Source organism: Heptranchias perlo, chromosome 20 (assembly GCF_035084215.1).
Source record: "Heptranchias perlo isolate sHepPer1 chromosome 20, sHepPer1.hap1, whole genome shotgun sequence".
Taxonomy (NCBI): Eukaryota; Metazoa; Chordata; class Chondrichthyes; order Hexanchiformes; family Hexanchidae; genus Heptranchias; species Heptranchias perlo.
The window spans coordinates 39,559,961-39,582,624 of NC_090344.1; the positions used below are offsets into that span (position 1 = coordinate 39,559,961).

Sequence of the window (22,664 nt, forward strand, 5' to 3'; positions counted from 1 at the left end):
CAATTTCAAAAGGAGTGGCAGGCACTCGGTAAACTTAGCAAAGAGCATTAATACAATAACCACTATGACTGACCCTTTTTAAGGGCCAGCCAATGATCATGGTGTGGTTGTCCCAAACAGTCGCTATGCAGAGATCCAGAAATCAGGAATGCAAAAGCCCGGATAGGAAGCTAAGAGAAAGCATTTGCTGCATTTCTGGGATCTTTAATTTCCACCTGAAGAAAAGGAGGCAGGTCTGACTTCATTTTAACATCTCATCCAATAATGCAGAACTCCCTCCAGTCCTAAAGCAAAATAGTGAAACTCGTCAACCAGGTCCCTTGCTGGGATTGCTGCCTTGTCGTCTATAACCACACGTGCACCATCTTTCTATCACAGCCAATACTTTTTATTTTATCACTGCTGGTTCATGAAGGACCGCAGAGGATATCAGCCTTCAAAGGCAGTATCTCCTCGAGAACTGGGATATTTTAAATGGTAAATTCATCATCCTCCAGGACATTTTGATCCCTAGTGCCACTGCAAAAGGTGCTGCCTCTTTGTTTTTTTTCATGTATTTTGCTTTATATTTCATGTATTTAACACATTCTGTTCTCATCATTTGTGTTTCGTTCAGTGTTCTGAATCACGTCCACGCTGCTGTTTGTAACAGGAGCTCATAGTCTGTGTCTATTTTTCAGAGCATTCAATTCCTGTAAGTTACATCATAAGGAATTCTAAGAGAACTGTAGAAAGGAATCAATTCCATCCTCCTCTCTGGGTGATTTATTACAATTTGCAGATTCTTGTGTCTGTTCACGATTCACGCTAATTCGAACAGTTTTGGTCCACAACACCTTGAGAACGCAATGGAGCAATTCCGCCAGCAGGTGGCTCCCACAGTCTGCAAGCATTTTGCTGCAATTTGTCCTGACCAAATCTGACCACCTGTCACCCGGGTTGCCAACCCTCCAGGATTGTCCTGGGGTCTCCAGGAATTAAAGATTAATCTCATAAACGCTGCTGCGAGAAACCCAAAAGAAAAATCATAGGGGCATTAAAAAGTGTGTTTTTTATTTTCTTTGAACACTTTTGTTTGTTATAATAATATTGGAGATGGGGGGAAAAAGTATTTTTGGGCAGGATGGTTGGGGGGGGGGGGGGTGGTCATGTGATGAAATCTCCAGGAATACGTCCAAACAGAGTTGGCAACCTTCTCAATGAGGATGAAGTTGGATTAAATAGTCCAGAAGAGTGTGCTCCCCCCCCCCCCCCACCAACCTCTGGTGGGTCTGTCCTGCCAGTGGGACAGGACATACCCAGGGATGTTAGCTGATAAATATGATTCTGTTAGTTTGACTTTGTCAGGCTGTTGCTTGATTAGTCTGTGGTATAGCTCTCCCAACTCTGGTACCAGTCCCCAGATATTAGCGAGGAGGACTTTGCAGGGACAATTGGGTTGGGTGTGTCGTTTTCGTGCCCTGATTTGATGCCTAGGTCAATTCAAACTGAGGCCAATTTAGAAAAAAAAACTCTCATAAATTCCTTTCCAACTTCTTAGGGCATCCAAGTAAACCTCCTGGAAAGCACTGTAGCCCATACCCTTATCCTGTAGAACCAAAAATATCCTTTTCACTCAGAAATTTTGCAAATTTGCATATAAAGACTCAAGCTAATTCAAACACCCCACATGTTCAGCTAATTTGTTTAAAAAAGAAATAATTCCTTGCAGCTAGCCTAACTCTCTGCCTCGGTATTTTATATCCATACCCTCTAATCCTACCATCACTAATCATCTCAAATAACTTATTCAACACTGCGTGGACATGGCACCAGGTGAAGCAGGGTTTAAAAAGTGCTCAGGTAACTGGTTTGGTCTCCTGAGCACTTCCAAACAACACCTTGCATTTATATATGGCCTTAACATAGTAAAACATCCCAAGGTGCTTCACAAGACCGTTATCAAACAAAATTTGACACTGAGCCACGTAAGGAGATATTAGGTGACCAAAAGCTTGGTCAAAGAGGTAGGTTTTAAGCAGTGTCTTAAAGGAGGAGAGAGAGAGAGGTTTAGGGGGGGAATTCCAAAGCTTAGAGCCTAGGCATCTGAAGGCGTGGCCACCAATGGTGGAGCCATGAAAATCCGGGATGCGCAACACACCAGAATTGGAGGAGTGCAGAGATGTCGGAGGGTTGTTGGGCTGGAGGAGGTTACATAGATAGGGAGGGATGAGGCCATGGAGGGATTTGAAAACAAGGATGAGAATTTTAAAATTGAGACGTTGCTGGACTGGGAGCCAATGTAGGTCTGCGAACATTGGGGTGATGGGTTAACGGGACTTGGTGCAAGTTAGGAATACTGGCAGCAGAGTTTTGGATGAGCTCAAGTTTACGGAGGTTGCAAGGTGGGAGGCCAGCCACGAGAGCATTGGAATAGTCACGTCTAGAGGTAACAAAGATGAGGGTTTCAGCACCATGTTAACACATGCTCAGGGGTCTCTCCTGCCCTGCATAGTTATAAAGCTTGTAAGATAATTGCAAGCTACATTTTGCAATATGCAGTACCTGGTCTTATATTGCTAATAAAGCTGCAACTGCAGAGAAGTGGTGATGGCTTGGATTTAACGTGGTTCTTGAAAACTTTTTCACAATTGCAGTGCAGCTATGTACTGCAGTAATTCCAGGGCGCTATAGCGATCCAAGATTTGTTTATTTCAATTGGCGTTGCTTAACTGCATCATCATAGATTGCAGTATTACGCAATTCAGTGAAGGTGAAAAAACAAAGACCTGCAGATAAATAGCATCCTTATTTCTCGGAAATATCCAACAGCTCTTCCCATGCAAAGAACTACTTGGAAATGTAGTGACAGTTATGTAGGTTAATGTGTGTAGCCATTTTGTGCACCAACATCAGTGAGATAATGACTATCTGTTTCTTCTGGTGTTGGCCAGGATTATGTGGAGAGCTCCTTGTTCTTCAAATAATGTCATGGGACCTTTAATGTCCACCAGAACAGGCAGATGAGCTTTGGTACAACTTTGCATCCAAACAACAAGTGTTGTCAGCCAAATCAAAAAAAATGCAATTACTTTTTCTTCACAGAGAGAAGTTTATGAACTGACACTCGAACAGTATATTGTATGTGGTGGTGATTTCACGCAAATATTGTAATAACAATATAGTAAACAATCTGTGACCTCAACACTTCAGTTGACACCAGCATTGCACTCTTGTCCGTGGATCTGATAATCTGCCTGAGTTCTCAAAACTCTTCTGGTGGATGTGCGTCGTTGAGCCTCTTCTGTTGGCTGGTTTCCAAAATGTTTTCTTATTAACATCAGTTGAGGAGTCACCTGCACAGTCATAGAATCTTACAGCTCAGAAGGAGGCCATTCAGCCCATCGTGCCTGTGCTGGCCCTTTGAAACAGCTATCCAATTAGTCCCACTCCCCTGCTCTTTCTCCGTTACCCTGCAAATTTTTCCTTTTCGAGTATATATCCAATTCCATTTTGAAAGTTACTATTGACTCTGCTTCCACCACCCTTTCAGGCAGTGCATTCCAGATCATAACAACTCGCTGTGTGCATAAACTTCTCCATCTCCCCCTGGTTCTTTTGCCAATTATCTTAATTCTTTGTCTTCTGGTTATTGATCATCCTGCTAGTGAAAACAGTTTCTCCCCATCTACTCTATCAAAACCTTTCATAATTTTGAACACGTCTATTAAATCTCCCCTTAACCTTCTCTGTTCCAAGGAGAACAATCCCAGCTTCTCTCGACTCTCCACATAACACAAGTGACTGACTTCTTTGTACCTCCAAACTCTTCTGTGTGAGGAACCCTCTGTAAGTCCTGACACATTCCCAGGAACCCTCTTCAAATACTGCTAAGCACCTGGTGACCCCCTGCCAATATAGACACACTCCTGAGGGCCCTGTCCTCACTTCTAATAGGTGGTGTCCGCTACCCAAGGGGATACGGTGCGATTATTGCAGATAACATTTTTTATTGATGCATACAGCAACAGAACTAACATGCAAGTAAGTACCAAGAACAGAAAAATGTAGAAATCTGTAGACTCTTGGGAGACCCACATGGGGACCCCACTTTGAAAACCTGAGCGCTAAACGTATATAAACACTTATAAAGCATCAGAAAGCTGCTATATGCCACAAGTGCTGTTTGGGTGGTTATGATGTGCTCGTGTGTGCAAAATAACTAGTGTAAATTAATGGTAATCTTTTGAACTTGTCACCTCTTTTATTAAGAACAGTCACTTTTTTTTTCATTTCACATATAGTGAATGATTATTTGAAGCAGTGACTGTTATAGAGACAAACAGTGTGCCATGGGACTGAGCTGTGCAACTTTGCAATTTTTAAAAATATCTGAATCTGCACCCTGAACACATTTCTCACTGCTGGCAGAAGTTTACAAGTGATGTTTTATGTTGCACAGGTGAAAATTTTAAAAGCCTTGTTTACTGATCAGTCCTCACACATCCAGTGCCAGTGTTTATTTTGTACATGCTTTCCAACTGGAAGCAAAAGTGGCATTGGTTTGTTGTGAATTTGACTTGAAAAGCAGTTTATTTTAAACCTTGGTGAAAAATCTAGATTTGCCTGTGGTACCCAGGGAATGCTTTTATTATTGGGAATTACTGTGTTTTCTTTTGGCAACACTTGTCTTTTAAGTGATGCCAAGATTTGGTTTATGTATATACAGTAATTCATTGTGTGAAGGGCTTTGAGACATTCAGTGCGATGAGTTAAAGCATTATAATTGGACACACAAGAGCCTGCAGCGTAAAACATAATTCATCTTTTATAGACACAGAACAAAAACATGCTTCTGCTATTATTTCCCCCTTTTTCCTCAACTCACATAATTACGAGGAATAGATTCCATTTACTGCTGTCTGCCAGTCTCAGGAAAAACTTGGACTCATTATCCTTGAAAGGGGTGATTTAAAGGGGATCTTTAGAAGTATTTAAGACGCTGTGTAGAATAGGAGTGGTTAATCCTGGGCACTGTTTCAAGTCAAACTATGAATGCAGGACAAGGAGGCACAAACTGGTAAAAGACAAGTTCAGGACTGCTGTCAAGAAGCTCTTCTTCACACCAAGTGACTAAAATCTGGAATGATCTTCTGAGCAGGGTAATTGAAAGGTTCTTGGACTTGACACCAATTTGGTTGCAAATAATCTTTATTGGGTTCGATCGAGCCTTGACACACTCAATGTCTCAAGTAATAGCCATGCAGAGAAATAAACGATATTACCCGCTTTCGCTCTGCATAGAGAACGTAACCTTCATCGATTCTTTTGTTCTTGTCTCTCTACAAATTGTGAAAGAAAGCTTAAGATCTTTATAGGCCTCTAGTCATGCACAGCCATCTCTTAAAAGCAGTTGTTTTTCAGTTCCCTAACTGATCTGTTGATCATTGTCTTGTTTGTTTGTGATATAGGCTACCATCTTATCTGGGAGACCACTGACCCCCTTATTCAGCATTCCTTGCTAACAAAAGACCTCTCCTTGCTGACGAAGCTTTTTGTTGCTAACTGTTATCCATACCCTGAAGAATTCTGGGAATGAGCAATTTGATCATTTTATTATTTCTAGCTATTGTACCAGTCTAAAAGTTGTTCGTAAGTGAAAAGAAAGCAAAAACCTTAATTAGATGACATTAAACCAAATCCTAATCCTACGTATATATGTATATAAAAATAGGGTATCTTACAAATGGAGATATAAACTCTGGACATAAAGTCATTCAAGAAGCAGTTAGGTACAGTGATGAGGGTTGTAGGTTTCTATAGAAGGATGGTGTCCCTTATTTGTACTTGTCGTATTTTTGTCTGATTTACCTCCTCTGATAATGCAGTTTTCCCCCTTTACTTTCCTTTTTCTCTTCCCTCCCCTTTTTATGGTCCTCCTGTTCCCTCCGCCCCACCCCACCTCCACCTCCACCTCCTAGTGGTATGATATGCCACCTTTTCTCTATATATACAGGGCTAGCATTTCCAGGCTGTGGCTAAAATAATGCAGGCAATCTTAAGCCAGGGAAGCTCTTTAACTGACTTTTAGCAGATGCATCACAGCTGTTGTTCTCCTTACTCTCCCATGGAGGGGGCACTGAGCAGAGAAACATACCTCCCCACACCAGTGCGTCTGATATTGGCAATTGAACAATGGGAGGGAATGGGAGACAGGAATCTTTTCCTACACTCTGATGCTATCTAGTCATACTCCAACTCCCTCTTTTTCTTCCAATCTCACCCTTGGTATATTTTCGAAACTCCAAGTGGGCCTTGTACTTGAAACCAGGTACGACAACTGAGAAGACTACTTCACTTACACTACATACCATTGGCAGGAGGAGAGAATAAGGCTCCTCCGGTTACAGCACCCACTTCAGTGGGGAGGCAATAGAGTGGATCTGCTCCTGTTCCATTTCCCACTGTCGGTGGGGTCAATAGAATGGGGCTGTTCCTGTTCCACTGCAGAGTGGGGCTGCTCCAGTTACATTGCCCACCTTTGGTGACGGGAATAGAGTGGGGCTGCTCCAGTTACACTGCCTACTGTTGGTGGGGGGAATAGAGTGGGGCTGCTCCAGTTACACTGCCCACCTTTGGTGGGGGGGAATAGAGTGGGGCTGCTCCAGTTACACTGCCCACCTTTGGTGGGGGGGAATAGAGTGGGGCTGCTCCAGTTACACTGCCCACCTTTGGTGGGGGGGAATAGAGTGGGGCTGCTCCAGTTACACTGCCCACCTTTGGTGGCGGGAATAGAATGGGGCTGCTCCAGTTACACTGCCTACTGTCAGTGGGGGAAAGTGCTTTACAATCAATGAAATACTTTTGAAGTGTAGTCACTATTATAATGTAGTTATACTTTCGGTGGTGGCAATATAGTGGGTCTGCTCTAGTTACACTGCCCATTGTCGATGTGAGGATTGAATGGAGTTCCTCCTGTTATAGTGCCCACTGTCAGTGGGAGGACAGAGTGGAGTTACTCCTGTTACAGCACCCACTGTCGGTGGGAGGATAGAGTGGAGTTACTCCTGTTACAGCACCCACTGTCGGTGGGAGGAGAGAGTGGAGTTCCTCCTTTTACAGCGCCCACTGTCAGTGGGAGGAGAGAGTGGAGTTGCTCCTGTTACAGCACCCACTGTCGGTGGGAGGATAGAGTGGAGTTACTCCTGTTACAGCGCGCACTGTCGGTGGGAGGATAGAGTGGAGTTACTCCTGTTACAGCGCCCACTGTCGGTGGGAGGATAGAGTGGAGTCACTCCTGTTACAGCGCCCACTGTCGGTGGGAGGATAGAGTGGAGTTACTCCTGTTACAGCGCCCACTGTCGGTGGGAGGATAGAGTGGAGTTCCTCCTTTTACAGCGCCCACTGTCAGTGGGAGGAGAGAGTGGAGTTACTCCTGTTACAGCACCCACTGTCGGTGGGAGGATAGAGTGGAGTTACTCCTGTTACAGCGCCCACTGTCGGTGGGAGGACAGAGTGGAGTTACTCCTGTTGCAGCACCCACTGTCGGTGGGAGGATAGAGTGGAGTTACTCCTGTTACAGCGCCCACTGTCGGTGGGAGGATAGAGTGGAGTTACTCCTGTTACAGCGCCCACTGTCGGTGGGAGGATAGAGTGGAGTTCCTCCTGTTACAGCACCCACTGTCGGTGGGAGGATAGAGTGGAGTTACTCCTGTTACAGCGCCCACTGTCGGTGGGAGGATAGAGTGGAGTTAGTCCTGTTACAGCGCCCACTGTCGGTGGGAGGATAGAGTGGAGTTACTCCTGTTGCAGCGCCCACTGTCGGTGGGAGGATAGAGTGCAGTTCCTCCTGTTACAGCGCGCACTGTCGGTGGGAGGAGAGAGTGGAGTTACTCCTGTTACAGCGCCCATTGTCGGTGGGAGGATAGAGTGGAGTTCCTCCTGTTACAGCGCCCACTGTCGGTGGGAGGAGAGAGTGGAGTTACTCCTGTTACAGCGCCCACTGTCGGTGGGAGGAGAGAGTGTCCCAGCCTAATATAAAGATATGCGATTTGAGAACCTCTCATTCACTCACTCACCTGACGAAGGAGATAATCTCCGAAAGCTTGTGATTTTCAAATAAAACTGTTGGACTATAACCTGGTGTTGTAAGATTCCTTACATTTGTGCACCCCAATCCATTACCGGCATCTCCACATCATGGCTACTATACACGTTCAAAATGAGGCTAGAGTGGAGCTTCTTTGGTTATATCACACATTCAGTGGGAAGAGAGAGTTGATTTGTTCTGATTTGACTGCCATTCTTCAGCCAATCTCAGGTGTAGTTTGACCTCAGGAGCCCAGAATGGCATGTAATATGGATGTCTTCAAAAGGGAAGCCAGTTGCTTTATATTACAGGAGAGGACAGTATGTTATAACATGCTGGGGTGCAGGATGTGGAGGGTCACAGTGGATCCAGGCGAACTGCCGCAGCGATGATTGCACCAATCTCCCAGCTGCAGTAATGCATTACTGTAACGTGTAAAGCCTGAGATAAGTTTAATGCTGCAATTCTATTGCTTTGCTGGGCTGAGACAGGTAGGCGTGGAGCCCAATTCACAGCCAGAAACACCTGTTATATTGTGTGGCTGCAAATCGCACTGTGCCCACCAAGCGAGAGCCCCTGCACTGCTTCTGGCCATTAAAGTTTTTATGTTTGAAGAGCGCAGGTGTGAGTGTCCACTTCTTTCAACAAAAATTCTACTTCAGTTCATGAAGTTCTGGGGGTGACCACTTTTTAACCACATAGACACGTCACAGGGGTTATATTCCACAGTGTGAAGCCCTTTCAGTGTGAGACTGCCTCCTACATTTACAGCATTCTACAGTCAGATCGAGAACCAACTCCAGAGTTATACCATCACCTTTGCATCATTGTGGAGTGGAAACGACTTCACCGGGGTGGAGAGGTGACAACAGAACCAGACAACAAAATGCCTGTTCCTTCGATATCCTGCGCAGTCTGATGAAGACCAACTCTGCCAGTCAACAATAACGTGCATTGATATAATTCCCTTAAAGTGGCAAACCGTCCAAGGCTTTTCACAGGGGAGAAAATGGATGTGAGGCGGTAATGGAGGAGGAGGGATGACTGAATGTGTAGTCAAAAAGATAGGATTTAAGGAGGTGCTCAAAGGTAGGGAGAGAATTAGAGGGGTTTAGGAAGGGGGTACTGGAGATTATGGCCAAGATGTTTGAAAGCTTTGCCCATCAATGCTGTCCCTTCTGATATCTTAGCTTTTATGAATGTGAAATGAATGATTATTGATTGAGTCACAATTTACTTTAATTTCTAATTTGCCTTGGTATGTTTAAAAAGCCATGGACTTAATGTAAAAGTAATTTGCTAATCTTTTGCAGGGGCGAGGTTGGGAGAGAGAGCCAGAGAAGCTGTGCTTCATATCTGTCTTGATGAGATCCTGCACAAATGCTACTGTGATGAAGGTAAGCGACTTGCCACGGAGACGTCCCATAACAAATCCCACAACTTCAATCACACAGCTGCATGCTGCTTGATTGTGCCCCAAGTCCCAGAGGGCATGAAATTGGCCAGTTTCTGAGTAGATCTTAACAATAACCAATCAAGCTATGAATGATGCATTTTGATGCACGATTTCACCTTGATGATACTCTCGCATATAAAACTGCAGTCGACTGTAAAGGGACGGGTTCCTCGCTGTTGGCTGCAGTTCGAAATATAAACTGCCTGACTTAACTTGTTCTGCTGGGAGTGGTGATCCCACTTTTGTGTCTGCCTTATCGGAATTTGCAGGGTCCTTTCGATCCAGCACTTGATGGAGAACAGTACTGGGTGGGAATTTAAATGGGAGAGAATGGGATAACTCTCCTGTAACTGGCAATACATCATAAAAAGCTGGGTCTCTCCACACTCTCCAAACCGAAGCGCTTAATCGGTCAAGGGGCTCATTTAATCCAAAAACCGAGTCATTCTCTGTGTGTTGCACCGTGTTGGTGGACAGTATCATTGCCAGCAATACGGAGTGAGCGGCCGCTTGTAATTAACCTTTTACTCGCGGCCAGTTAAGCGGGATACAAGCGGGTTAGTGGTCTGTTGCAGAATGCAAGATGTGGCCATTCTGTGACCAGACAGATCAGCCAGCTCATCACACCTCATCATTGAATCTCTCCAAAATAAAAAAATACCCTTCCGACACTGAGTGCGGACCTATGTTTAAAGGACAGCAAAGGGATCATTCGCAAGGCCACCGGTTTTCCCGGGAAAGTGGACAGAATGTGATCCACGAAACACTTGACTGACAATTCCTTACAGTGTAAGGGGCTGCTCATTAGCGCGGTTCTGAAATGAAAGGCCGGGCTTAGTTTGTAAGTACAGTGGAGCCCGTCTAAGTGAACATGCCGTCTGCCAGCGACATACCTGCACGTTGTGTATATCAAAAACCTTCTTCACTAACCTGAGATTACATTAAAAAAAATGTAATCCAAACTACATCTAACTATCAGTTGGAATAGTTTGCTTTTGTAACGCAACATTTAAATATTAAGACTTGTGTAGGAGGAGCATGTGTGTCGAGGAGAATGTCCATTTATTTTTATTCGCAGTCTCATCCCAGATCCCTTGCTGGTTGGGATTTCTTGCGCTGGGAATGTGGGGACATGGATTTCGTGGTGCAAAAGTTCGTGAGGGTCCAGAGGTTAACGGGACCCGGTCTGTAAACGGGAACCGTCCGTTAGTGGAAACATAGAAAATAGGAGCAGGAGTTGGCCATTCGGCCCTTCATGGCTGATCCTCTATCTCAGTCCCATATTCCCGCTTTCTCCCCAGACCCCTTGATGCCTTTTGTGTCTATAGAAAAATAGTCGTTTGTGTTTTTTCAGCAGACTCGTTGACTGAAGCCATTCTGTCCGGGATGGTTTGAGAGATCTCGGGTGTCACCCGTGGCATTTAATCATGGCTAAATTATATATGAAAATGTTACACACAGAAAGGCGGATAAAGGAAACCTCTCCTCCCCTGACTCTTCAAGTGTTTGTGTCAGTCTCTCCCTCCAACTACGAACCCTTATGTTTTCGGAAACAGGCCCCGGTGTGGAGCCCCCTTTTGTATTCGATACTTGCAATCGCATGAATAAAATGGGGATCGGAAGCAAAATACTGCGGATGCTGGAAATCTGAAATAGAAACAGAAAATGCTGTGAAACATTCAGCAGGTCAGGCAGCATCTGTGGAGAGAGAAACACAAAGTTAACGTTTCAGGCCGATGGCCTTTCAAAGGTTAACTCTGTGTTTCTCTCTCCACAGAGGTTGTCTGACCTGCCGAGTGTTTTACAGCACTCTCTGTTTGTATCTAATAAAATGGGGGTGTTTGTGGGTTTGGCAGTGGATGGGAGGGGGGCGGGTGCGGGGGGAGCCGGGGCTCCACGTTGTGCGGCTGATTGTAATTTTTATTTTTAAGAAGAGCTGAGTTCGGTGCCTCATACACCGAGCTCTGGGGTTTTACCAAGGACTTGTGCCAGCCTTGCAGCTCTGTCCCGTGAAAGATATGGAGTGAACTTTGTATCCTCGGCGTCTCTCGGGTGCGGGCAATCACTGCGAATCACTTCTGTTGTCTTAAAATGACTGATTCATGCCTTGGTCTGTTATCAGCTCTCGAAGACAGAGGCTGCACTCGGCGAATTGGTTGTAAACGGTATTGTTAATCGCAGCAGGGTCTGTGGTTTCTGATATTCAGTCATGTCCACCGATTGGGTCAGTGGAAACCTGACGAGTGCTGTTCATTCTGAGTGCATTCGTCCTGAAATTGAAAATATATTTTGCTCTCTCCTACATTTGACTTTGGCCAATATATGTAGTGACCTGGTGGGCATTATTGGCCTTGGCAGCACAGATTCATCAGTGTCGTCAGGCCTCCCAGCGTTAAATTATAAGGAAATAATACATAAACTAGGCTTGTATTCTCTGGAATATAGAAGGTTAAGGGGTGATTTGATTGAGGTTTTTAGGATTGTGGAAAGAATTGATAGGGAGAAACTTTTTCGGCTGGGAATCTCATCGAATGGCGGAACCGGCTGGAGGGGCTGAATGGCTTACCCCTTTTCCTAAACAAGAACACACCAACTCTTACTCCCTAAAATAATAGAAATATTCTTTGGCAGATCAGGGGAGGTTGTGTTGAGCGAGGTAGGGACACTGAATAGAAGTGATGCGCCATAAAATGACATGAATTAAAGGAGATTGGGGATCCGTGATGAGGCACCCCTGCCCATATATAACATGAATTTTTGTTTCAGTCGGTGTTCATCCTCTTGCTGTCTGATTGTGCGTTCGAATATAAGCCCAGATTCCCGTGTGTGTGAGTGCGGAGGGGTCAGCGGTCGGATAGGTCAGCGGTCACTCGGGCTCTTCGCCTTCCAGCGCCGACTTCATCCCCACACTGGACAGTCTGAAATCAAATCGCTGATCGTGGACTTTGAGAGCAAATTTAGCGACTTCACCGAAACAGAAGGTCGGTCTGTCCGTCCGATCGCGCTTTGTAATGCGGTGTGAACCCACAGTCAATGCCCGCCTGCCCCCAGCCTAGCCGGGCTTCGAATCTAGTTCAACGCAACCCTCCCGGACCTGCCATTTAAATACTTATATTTTAGGGTGTGACATTTGTCCTGTTATTTAAGTAACTCCCTTAAAATATCAGGTCACCACTGAGAGCACTTTTTTTTAAAGAAGCGTCTGAATTTCAAACGAAATATTTCCGAAAATAAAACCTCTATCTCATAGATCAAATGTCACTGGAGGAGCAGCAATTTCAGCAATTGCATTTAATTTAATGTTAAAATATTCGTTCCTTCTCTCTGCGGTTGCGGAGACGCGGTTTCGGACGGATTGGCACCTCGCTGTTCTCAGCCGGGTGAATTTAGTCAGCTCATAATTCTGCTTTTGGGGGGGAACCGGGAGAGGGGTGAGATCAGGCTGCAAATAAAGACTTCTCCACATTTAACGTTGGTTAAATAATCTGACCAATGGTTTGTTTTTAAAGTATATTGGAAAGTGATAAATCGATCTGTCTTTTATAAAAAAATTAAATCCCTTGAAAACCACTTCCAACTGAACGGAGCCCTCAGATCCGTTGTGAGTTTCATCGATCGGTTCGGCGGTAACCTTAAGGTGCTCCCACCTTAGAGTGCTCCCATCTTCAACAGTTAAAAGAACTTAAAAAGGGGAGAACTGGCGTCATCAAACAGGAAGTGAGTGGAGCCGAGATAACCAATGGTTCAAAATGCGAGTCAAACACTTGGTTTCTTCCACCCTGAAATCAGGCTGGCCAGGTTGTTTTTCCGCCCCGAAGGAACAGGCCCAGTCTTTGAACTGTCTCTCCTGTTTCCTACTTTGAGAAAGCCAGTCGTCCTGTCAGCACAGGCTTGTCTCGTTCCCCTACGGCAGAAGCTTATACCGTTCGATGTAAAAATAGAAATAGTAATTATCTGCGCAATTCCCTGGTTAGTTTAGGAATCGTGAGCAGCCCTACAACACCTCTCCCCAGCTCAGACATGTCTCCATACTCTGCAATGAAGTGCCTCACCCTCGGAGCCTGTAGGTACCGGGCTCAGGACAAATCAGACGCGTAACTCCAAATTTTTTTTCTAAAAAGCGCGACTTTCGCTTCTAAACCTTCTTTCAAAAAGGCAGAAGGGAAGTTCCAGAGGAAAACGCCCGTCTCGGAGCCCAACTGACCAATAAGGAGATTGTGCTATCCAAACTGTTTACAGCTGCCGTAGGAATTGCAGAAATCCTGTTTACAATAAAAAGCCTAATACTTCCAAGTAATATTTTTATATGCACACACACTCGTCAGCAATCCCTCTACTAATCAATTGTCCATTTGATAAAAGGAATCTGAATTTGGTTTTGCCCGTTTGACACCAAATGGTGCTTCATTTACTCCGAGTCTCGATAGCGATTCGGACGTTGTGGGATTTTTTTTTGCAGGAAATTGAACTCGGATGCAAATACTCTGCTTCTGATCAATTTGCACTGACCCATGAACACGGGTTCAGGGCATCTGTGCAGCCCAGTCTTGAGTGCACAGTGACCAGGAGACGCCACTTCCTACTCCTCCGTGTCTTTTCAATTTATTAAACGAGGGGCTTTTAATCAACAGGCGTACACGTATTACAGTGCTTAAATTAAACTCGTGAAAGCAGCATAACTGCGATGTAATTCTTCAATAGCAGGTCAAAGCAGAACTCCGATGAAACGAAAGACGGTGTAGTGTGTAAACATACTAGAAGAGAGTCCATTTCATTTTCGTACCGTTCTATTTATAGGGAAATAATCAAACACTACAAGGAGATTATGAATATTTTAAAATATATTCCAGACTATCTATACTTAAAGATTTTTCCCCCCCAATATTTTACTTCCTCTCCCTCAACATCACGGGTTCTTAAAAAAAAAACACTTTTTCAGCCCATGGACTACATTCTGGACCAAAACCATCAGCCACTACGGTGAGACATACCTGTGCCTGTTGGGGGTAGGGGGGAGATATTTCACTGGTCACTGTGTGTAGCGACATTATATGAAATCAATAAGAAATGGGCCATTTCCTTACAAATAGCGACCAGAGCAATTCCATCCCCGCCCTCCCAAGATCGAAAACCCGGTGGGGGTGGGTTGGAGGGGGCGGTTATTGCCTCTGTGCGAATTGATAAAGGACTTCTTGCGGGGCGGAGAGGGGTCGTTACACATACCGTCCAGAGGAAATTTCCCCCTCCGTCAGTGTGATTGAAATCAGCAATTTGTTTCGAATTTTCATTGTAAATTTGAAGAATACTTTTTTTCAGCAATTCAGTGATTTGTCCAATTCCTTGGGTTGTTTAAAATTTGTGTTTTAAAAAAATATTTGCTTGGGATTTTTTTAACCACTTATTTGTATTTTCTCGCAATATACAAGTAGTTAAAAGACCACTTTTCTGCGTCGGCCAAAGTGCACAGAGATCGGTTGGAGACGAATTGTTCAGTGATATAGGATGATAATTACTGGACATGCTGCAACTTTAGAGGTACATTTTGCAGTGAACAGCTGACACTTTTCATATTACCGAATTACAGACTGGGACGGGGAGAGAGCAATGGTTGTGGTTTGGAGACATTTCCCCCTTTTAGTTGGCCTAAAATGCGATGTTTAAAATACCAAGTCCATTTTACACGGGTCGATCCACCGCATATTGACAGGGGCTGAGGTTGGGAGCTGGGTTCTGCATGGGCCCATAGCTGAAGGTGGAAGAGTGATGTTTGGCCCGAAGTCTGAGGCTGGCCAAGCTGGTGTTGCAGTTGTCCCGGTACACGTATGGACTTGAGCTAGATCCATAGGGGCAAGGAGTGGCAGCAACCGCCGAATTCAACGAAGGGCTGCCCAGGCTGTTCAAATTATTCAAGCTTGAGCCAGGTAAAGGGGAAGGGACCATAGTCATGGATGGGATTGAGCTGGGAGTCGAAAACATGGCTTGCGACGATAGCGAGTTGACATTCATGGAATTGAAGAAGGAGAAACTCTTTGCCGAGATGGGGTTGGTGGCGAGTCCTTTGGTGGCCCAATTATTGTACGAGTATCCGGGGTACATGTCCTCGTAAGGTTGCACCAGCCCGTTAAACGGCGCTCCAAACCCACTCTTGCAGAGTTCTGCTTGCTGGTGGCGCTCCCGTTTCCTCCATTTCGCTCTGCGATTTTTAAACCACACCTACCCGGACCAAAACAAAAAGGTTCATTTGCGCTTTATAAATACTTAGTGATGAAAAAAGGGAATGTAAGTATGGGTCCAATTTTTTAAAAAAAATCTAACTAAATTAACTATGGTCCATCTCGTAAATCAGACCAAAATTATATTCAACCATACATTTTAACGAGGCAATTATTTTCGTATTGTTGGTTCTGTATCTAAAGTTTTTGTAACCGAATTTCGATGACATAGAAATTAATTGACCCAGATTTTGCTGTAGCAGGGCATCTAACGGCATCTGCCGTTCGTTAGACTTGTTCCTGTACATTGAGGTTTTAATTTTTTTTTTGCGTGCTCCAATACATGCGTCTGTGTACTCGTGGCTATATACGTGCATGTGTCTATATAAGTCCATGTATAGACGGCACGAAAACACACGTTATCTATTTTTACCCAAGAAATTTCAAGCTCTGTTTCTGAGGAAATAATCGTGTGTTCTTTAACCAACTGAAAGGACTTGTTCAACTTGGTAAGAAGCTTTAATAACTAGCTGCACTCGGGCTCTTTTCCAAGCTCTGGTTCAAGGCATCCAGAGTAAGTGATGCTTCTGGTTTGACTGTCCGAGTAATAAGAGTCTTAGCTACTCGGGAACTGTACGTTAACGCCCTGGCTACTTGTTCACTTGTGCAAGAAATTTTTGCTAAAATTTTCTTTATTTTTCCTCAAGGTCCCATCCTTGCTTTTAAAACAATTTTTAACATTTAAAATATAAATAAAAAGTTCAAAATACCAGTATCTCGCCGTTAAGTAACGAAATATAAAATTTCAATATATGTCTTAAAGTCCAACCAATTTTGCAGTTGTCGATTTGATTTTTTTTTACACCAATACGTTTCATCTGAAATCCATCTCCAGTTGAGACTGAGAGTTTTGCAGCTTGCAATATTTACCCTGATCCTGGCCTCGGTGAGGTTTGTCCACACCGCTATTTCCTCCCGCGTGGACATGTCCGGATAGCGGTTCCTCTGGAAAGTCGCCTCCAGTTCCTGCAGCTGTTGGCTGGTGAAATGAGTCCTCTGCCTCCGCTGTTTCTTTTTGGCGGAGCTGTCTTCCGAGCCCGAGTCGTCTGACTTACATCGCCGGAGTTGTTCGCTCTCTCCTGCCGGGGGTTACCAACACAAACAGACAAAATTAACAAGTGCTGTTCTCCCTCACTGCGCCACATCAAAAGCTTCGTTAGACCACATAATTGACAAGGACCTTCCAGTCACTCTACATCTTTCACCTTCTTCCAATCCGCAGAAATCTTGCAATTTTTCCAAGGCGTTTGTTTTTAAAATGTATTTTACAGTCTACAGATGAGAAACTCTGTTACACACTGTTTTCACACACTGCTTAAAAACAGCTAATTCATTACGCATTAACTTAGATGCAACAGTGTTTTAAGCGAGCATTAAATGGCTCAAATTATTACCAAACTAACAAAACGGACGCTGCCATTATCACACGCATTTCCAAACGTTGTCCAATCGCAACACTAGTGATTTGTTAAACTCTTGTTACAAACTGAACGATAAACCAGCCCAGAAAGCCAACGTGTATTCTGTAAAATTCGGCCGGCCTTCCATCGCTTGAAAATCAATTTTAACGAAAGTCTTTGCGGATAAACTCCAGATACCTCCACAGGATTTGTAGCGTTTCCCCGGCCGCTACCTGGGTTTATTTCGACTTGGAGAAGGTATGATATTTGGTTTTAATTTTATTTTTTCCTGTGTATATAAATTAAATCCTGCACAATAATCAGAAGGGACGCCGCAGGCCTGCGAGGCCGTCCTTCTGCAGCACCCCGGCTTCTTTACAACATCTCCCATTCTAATATTCCATATCAAGGGAGACTAAGTATGAATGAAATGTGAAATATCCGTTTTTAAAAGGTGAGTTGCTGTTTAGGAGAGCTGTTTCGTATTTGAGATTTCCCACAATTAGAGACGTGGACACTTGACTTGATCCGTGTGGTTTAATTTACACCTTTTTTTCATTCACCAATAGAATAAAAAATCCTGAAATTTATGTACTCGGGTGCGCACATTCAAATAAGTTGAATACGATTCTGTGTTACTATCTCTAAATAAACGGGGTGCTGGCTCTGATACTGTTCACTGTTTAGTATGCACGCAGGCCGTGGAATCCCTTTCTGATCTGGTTACCTGGCCGTTTTCGAAGGGAGTCCCTGAGTTTGTGATATTTATACTTCAAGTTATTGAAGTTAAAGTTTGTATTGGGAATACTGGAGTATTTGTGTTGCGGCAGTGTGATGTTGCATTGTGGTGTTGGGAGATTGTAGGGCGGGGTTGTTGGGGTTTTAATATTGAACTGGAATGGTTCGCAAATTCTCTCACTTGCACCCTTGTATCGATTGAAAAAATTCCGCCATTCAATACTTTGTAAAATGTTACTTCGTAATACTGTAGTCCTTCGCATCGTTTAATTTTTAAAATAGAAAATATGGTAGTGCGCGGTGATTAGAATGGAGATTTAGCTTATTGTGACCACCGTTATTATAACCATGGCGAGTACATTATGACCAGGGTTACTATTAGTGTGACCATGGCTAATATATTGTGACCAGGGTTAGGAGATTATAATCATGACTGGTACTTTGTGACCAGGGTTAATGTATTATGACCAGGGTTAGTATATTATAACCATGACTAGTACATTATGACCAGGGTTACTATTACTGTGACCATGGCTAACATATTGTGACCAAGGTTGATATAGTGTGACCAGGGTTGATAGATTGTGACCAGGGTTAGTATATTATGTGATCAGGATTTAGAATAATCGCGGAATAGTTGAGAAACTGACCGCAGGGGTCAGACAAACGGCTCCCTTGGAGTTCTTTCCAAGCTGTGTCAGTTTTATGGTTCTTTCGATCGTATAATTCATTCGTTGGGTTTTGAATCTATGCTATCATGTGTAAATAATATTTACTCCCATTTTTGGAGTTGCAAAGTCCACTAAAACCAAAATGAATGAAATGCGAATTGTGTCCATAGCGAGCCTGTTTTCCCCAAAAGTCACACAATCAATTTCACACGTCCGATTAACTTACAACAAATGTACAAATCAACCAGTTCGATCAAATGGAAAGATGGAGAGTTAGGGCAGCAAGTAAACAGAATACGAATACACTGTGTAAACAACTTTAATCGTTTTGGTTTTGTTATAAAATTTAAGATAAAGAATTAAGTACTTAAAAGAATTCAACGTAAGTCTGCGGAAAGCAGCTGGAGCTTCAGCACTTGTTGTCTGGCCCTCGTCACATTCTTACCTCCACTCTCACTGTTTGGCGTCCCAGCTAAATGCCTGATCCCGAAAGAGCTATTATTCCCAGACGAGCTTTGCAATGATTTGAGAGTAGCCGCTGCCATACTGTACCTACACCAACTTGAACCAGGGGCAAGGTTTCCGATCAAAAACCAGTCTTCAAATGGTCCATGCAGATAAAAAGAAATGAACTGTTTTCTCTTATCCCTGAAACGGTTTGCACCCTCGGTCCCCTTAATCCCAGTTGCTAATTCCAAAACTCAGTCTTTTCCTGGCCGATTCGATGGGGCGGCTGTTTCCTTTTGCTGCCCATTTGGACAGACAGTAGTAGGGTTGGAATAAAGCAATTTTGGATAGGGGCAGGGTGTGATTGACGGGAACCGACAGGAGGAAATCCCGCCCGTGGACTCTACGGATTGGTGACTTGCGATTGCTGGACGAAAAATTGTAAGGTGGCGCAATCTTTGACAGGCTCCATCACCTGCCAATAATAATTGACTTGTGACGCTTTGGTGCAAGTGGGTGTGAACGGATGAGCAGCTGTCGGAGCAGGTCCAGGCAGCCTCGCGTTCCATCAGTCACAGTAGTGTGTCCCTTGCACTCAAATACCTTCATTCTCCTCGGCTCCAGGCACTTCACATTTGAGTTCAATTTGAATTTGCCATTTATTGCTGCCCTCTATTTTCTCACAGCTTGGCATCAAATATGGACAAATTATGTAAAGGCGGTGGCAATAAATAGGTACAAATTCCCCGCTGCAGCCAATTCTGCCCGACAATTGAAGTCATGAACTTTAGCATTCGAGCCGAGAAATGTGCCCTTGCTGCTTTTTGTCACGTTGTTTTGCTGCGTGGATCTTACTGCTGAGAATTTGATCACGTTTTGTGATTAAATGTGCACACAGTGTCGCAACTGCTGCCATAAACTCCGTTTATAATCTCGTTAATTCCATCGATTTTGCGCTAAAGGGACAAGGTTCAATTAACCTCACTTAGATTAAGAGGAAAAGCTAGGGGTTTGTACACCAAACGATACCGCTATCATAATACAGCTAGATCCACCCGTTTACACTCTTTGTAAATACACAAAGGATACCCAAGATTAGGAAGATAGGCGCTGCTGAATGGGCTGATGTGCCGGACGTCAACGATGTACAGCTGTTGTAAGACTTGTTCTTGGGGCGGGGGGTTGCTGGGAATAGTTTCGCGTTCAAAAGGGTGATGTCATGCTCCTCAACCTTTGGAATGATTGAAGAATACAATATGTTCGGTTGGGTCTCTCAACTTAAACAGACTATTGTTTGGAAGGAATTTCTTGTTGGTGTTGTCAGGTTGCCAAGTCAGCTCTCCAAAGGCAAGAAGCCCTCACTAGTTCTGGCTAAAGAGTGTGTGGGGCTGGGAGAAGGGAGCGGTGTAAAAACAGGTTAAGGCCATGCAAGGTTCCTGCATTTGAAACGCCAGGGTGATGCTTTCACGTAGCGAATGGGTTGCGTTAACTGGGGGGGGGGGGGAGGAGGAGTGCTGGTTACCAGCGATGCCATTCCTAAATGAAGCAGGGTGGGCATCCCCAAACCTGTTAGCGTGTCACACTGCACCCTTTACAGCGGCGGTTTCACTCGCTGTCCCTTCTGCTGTGGAGCAAAATGTACGAAAACGCATGCGTGGATTGGTGGTCACCAGCTGAGCGTTGGAAAGTAGCTGACAAGGCAGCGGTGGAAAGGTGCAACACGCCGACTGGCACCAGGGATTTGGTGTTGCTCCTGGCATCAACGTGCCACATTCACTGTGTAAAGAATGAGTTACTCTATGGCCAAAAATGAGCCATCAATCTTCCAACCCTTGCCTTCAGAACAGTCGTTATGCTCCAAAAATGCCACTCATCGTGTGAAGCGCTTTTGGACGTTTGGGCCAAGTGATCAAGTCTCTACATGATCATAGAATCATACAGCACAGAAAGAGGCCATTCGGCCCATCGTGCCCCCCCCCCCCCCCGCCCGCTCTTTGAAAGAGCTATCCAATTAGTCCCACACCCCTGCTATTTTCCCACAGCCCTGCACATGTCTCCTTTTCAAATATATCCAATTCCCTTTTGAAAGTTACTATTGAATTTGCTTCCACCGCCCTTTCAGGCAGTGCATTCCAGATCATAACAACTCACTGTGTAAAAACAATTATCATCATCTCCCCCTGGTTCTTTTGCCAATTATCTTAAACCTGTGCCCTCCGGTTACCAACCCTCCTCTCAGTAGAAACTGTTTCTCCCCATCTACGCTATCAAAACCCCTCAGAATTTTGAACACCTCTATATTAAATCTCCCCTTAACCTTCTTTGCTCTAAGGAGAACAAGTCTAGCTTCTCTTGTCTCCCCACCTAACTGAAGCCCCTCATCCCTGGTACCACTCTGGTAAAATCCCTCTGCACCCTCTCCTACAGATCTATATCTAGAAATATAGATATTTGAAGTTTTTTTTCTTTTTCACACTGCTGTTGAATGTACATCTGATTTTCAGCTCTTTTATTCGTTTTTCTGGAATATACACCGAGACCAAGATAGAATCGTAGACTGTCACAGCACAGAAGGAGGGCATTCAACCCAAAGAGCGATCCGATTTAGTCTCATTCTCCTGTCGACCCCCTCCCCCCAAATCCGACTGCGCTCCGATATAAAATATGCTATACAGGCAGCTGTGTGATTGTACACTAAACAGAAATTGGTAGTCCTAAGTATGTGAATCGGAGGGGATCGTAGACCTTACCGGAATGTACTTTGTACAGATAGGAGGCAGGAGGGGCCTCCTCGCACTGGGTCTTGAAGTATAGTTGTACTGGAACTATTCCTTGCCGAAATTATGAATTGCCGATGCAAGACCCACATGACCCTGAAGACCCACATGACTCTGAAGACTGGTGTCCACATATTGCTACCTTTTTTTTATTGAGACTAATTTAGATATCTAACGCTGCAGTTTAACTACACTACCAGTCCGACACCAATAACTGGAAAGTGGAGAAGGCAGCTGGCAAGAGTTATACTGTCGGCTAGAACACCGCCACGAGAGAGTTCGGTGCGTTCCCTCCCGGGGGGTATGTTTTAATGTCAAGAGTGCCGTTTACAGTTCTTGCCTGTCCGATCCGTGACTGATTCGAAGTGAAGAATTCTTGCTGCCGTTCAGAACCGAGTGAATGCGAAAATGATCTGTTGAGTGCTGCCACTGCCGCCTTCCTCTGATCTTATGCAATGTTCAGCTTCCATGGACATCTTCAACTGCAGTGTCTGGGCATTTCCCATTCAGGTTGTTACATTTAGAACCGAAGAGACAACAATTTATTGGAACTTCCGTTGGCAACTGATACCATCTCAAACCCTTCTCCCCCGCCCCCACCCCCACCCCGCCAAATAATAAACTTTTCAATTGTATAAATGCGTTTTCAAACGAACGTAAACAGTAGATGAAAAAGATTTGCCCACCCAACCCAGTGCAATCTGCACGGATTCTCCGGGGCTTGCTTTCACAAGGTGTACTCTGCACCCGCAGGTTTCATTGTCCCGAGCTTTGGGAAGCCGACTTGCAATGAGTGGCTCGTTGAGTCGTTGGGAGCTCTGCACCTTTCCACAAG

At 44.5% G+C, this 22,664-nt stretch overlaps 1 protein-coding gene and 1 long non-coding RNA gene across 2 annotated transcripts in view; one reads left to right on the forward strand and one right to left on the reverse strand.

Annotated features, from left to right (window-relative positions):
* Positions 1 to 22,664, forward strand: part of LOC137336129 (uncharacterized) — a 196,962-nt gene that overhangs the window by 14,993 nt on the left and 159,305 nt on the right. Inside the window, exon 2 of the long non-coding RNA XR_010966579.1 lies at positions 9,382 to 9,465. This is a non-coding gene — a long non-coding RNA (uncharacterized lncRNA). The remainder of the gene's footprint in view (positions 1 to 9,381; positions 9,466 to 22,664) is intronic.
* Positions 14,294 to 19,365, reverse strand: LOC137336128 (pituitary homeobox 3-like). The gene is made up of 3 exons (XM_068001613.1): positions 19,051 to 19,365; positions 16,667 to 16,875; positions 14,294 to 15,737 (listed from the first exon to the last, which is right to left on the reverse strand). The coding sequence occupies exons 1-3, from the start codon at positions 19,148 to 19,150 to the stop codon at positions 15,201 to 15,203; spliced, it is 846 nt and encodes a 281-aa protein (XP_067857714.1). The 5' UTR covers positions 19,151 to 19,365; the 3' UTR covers positions 14,294 to 15,200.